The sequence below is a fragment of the Rhea pennata genome, unplaced genomic scaffold (genome assembly GCF_028389875.1).
Source record: "Rhea pennata isolate bPtePen1 unplaced genomic scaffold, bPtePen1.pri scaffold_26, whole genome shotgun sequence".
Taxonomy (NCBI): domain Eukaryota; kingdom Metazoa; phylum Chordata; class Aves; order Rheiformes; family Rheidae; genus Rhea; species Rhea pennata.
Genome location: NW_026907677.1, coordinates 2,977,841 through 2,979,682, shown reverse-complemented (window position 1 = coordinate 2,979,682; position 1,842 = coordinate 2,977,841). Strand labels below are relative to the sequence as shown.

At 50.5% G+C, this 1,842-nt stretch overlaps 1 protein-coding gene across 1 annotated transcript; it reads right to left on the bottom strand.

Annotated features, from left to right (window-relative positions):
• Nucleotides 1–453: 453 nt before the first annotated feature.
• LOC134154357 (olfactory receptor 14C36-like) lies at nucleotides 454–1,389 on the bottom strand. The gene has a single exon (XM_062601107.1). The coding sequence runs from the start codon at nucleotides 1,387–1,389 to the stop codon at nucleotides 454–456; it is 936 nt and encodes a 311-aa protein (XP_062457091.1).
• Nucleotides 1,390–1,842: the final 453 nt, after the last annotated feature.

The following is a 1,842-nucleotide window of genomic DNA, read 5'->3' as shown; positions in this document are numbered from 1 at the left end:
TGAGATCACACTCTGACTGTGGCCAGGGGAGTTGAGCTCTCCTAATGCACATGGGACCCATGCTGTCAACCCATCTGTACTTGCGCAAGCCTGACTCTTCCCCCCGAGCTCCTTTGGTATCACTGCTGAAAGAGACACTGCAGTGGGAAACTCTCCTCGTTGCACTGGGGCATCCGAGGGAGCTCAGACTAGTATGCCTTTGAGGTTCCCTCCTCCCTGCTGATGAAGGGGGAAGCCTGGCTTCCTCCTTCAGCACAGTTGTTGGGTCAGATTCAAATGAGAGATTCCAGAGGACAAGTAGCACTTTTCTTTCTTTCTTTTTTTCTTTTTTTTTTCTTTTTTTTCTTTTTTTTTTTTTTTTTTTTTGCAGGAGTGTAAATAATAAAAAAATGAATAACACATTGCTTTGATGCCAAATACGCTGGAAATGGGGAAGAGGTGCACATAGGGCAGTTACTGCTCCCGACATTGTACCCACCTGATCCGCTTCCTCACTGCATCTTGCAGCTCCTTGTTCCTCATGCTGTAGAAGAGCGGGTTTACTGTTGGAGGCACAACAGAGTACAGAACTGCCATCACCAGATCCAGAGATGGGGAGGAGATGGAGGGCGGCTTCAGATGGGCAAACGTAATAGTGCTGACAAAGAGGGAGACCACAGCCAGGTGAGGGAGGCACATGGAAAAGGCTTTGTGTCGGCCCTGCTCAGATGGGATCCTCAGCACAGCAGTGAAGATCTCCACATAGGACAGCACAGTGAAAACAAAACACCCAGAGACTAAACAGGCACTAACCACAATAAGCCTGACTTCCCTGAGGCTGGTGTCTGAGCAGGAGAGCTTGAGGATCTGGGCAATTTCACAGAAGAACTGCTCTAGGATGTTGCCTTGGCAGAGTGGTATTGAAAATGTGTTAGCAGTGTGCAGGACAGCACAGAGAAAACCACTGGCCCAGGCAGCTGCTGCCATTTTGACACAAGCTCTGCTGCCCATGAGGGTCCCATAGTGCAAGGGTCTGCAGATGGCAATATAGCGGTCATAGGCCATGGCAGTGAGAAGAAAATACTCAGCAAAAATGAAAAGGACAAGAAAAAAGAGCTGGGCAGCACATCCTGAGTAGGAAATGGCTCTGGTGTCCCACAGGGAATTGGCCATGGATTTGGGGACAGTGGTGGAGATGGTGCCAAGGTCAAGGATGGAGAGGTTGAGGAGGAAGAAGTACATAGGGGTGTGGAGGCGGTGGTTGCAGGCTATGGTTGTGATGATGAGGCCATTGCCCAGGAAGGCAGCCAGGTAGATGCCCAAGAAGAGTGCAAAGTGCAGGAGCTGCAGCTCCCGCGTGTTGGCAAATGCCTGGAGGAGGAACCTGTTGAAGGAGCTGCTGTTGGACATTTGCTCCCCCTAGGCATGGGGGATCGTCCAAAAAGACAAGACATAGACAAGTTAGGACAGAATTCTCCGGGCCAAACTTTCTATTTCTTAGTACTCTGCCCCTCCAAAAACATGTATCACCTGTCCCCACCTTGGTTTGCAGCCCAGCCAGATATCCCACAGTCAAATGGTTAAAGGTCCTAAGGATGGGATGTTCTGAAGAGAGAATTGGCTCATTGCTAGCCCCTCTCCCCTGCTCCTCCCCCCACCCCAGCACTGCCCAGAGCCCCAGAAGCTGGAGGGGGACTTGATTACCTTTCTCAAATATACATCTCTATGGCAGGACCTGCAGGGTCAGTGTCTGAATTGCATCTCAAACACTCCTGCCCAGGGAGTCCAAGTGGAAGGACAAGAACAGCATAGACAGGTAGGGAAATACAGGGCAGTATCGTCGCATTTCTTCTGAGGGAGGCA

What these genes read in the sequence shown, in the direction of transcription:
- LOC134154357 (XM_062601107.1), bottom strand. Translation starts at nt 1,389, where the DNA reads ATGTCCAACAGCAGCTCCTTCAACAGGTTCCTCCTCCAGGCATTTGCC.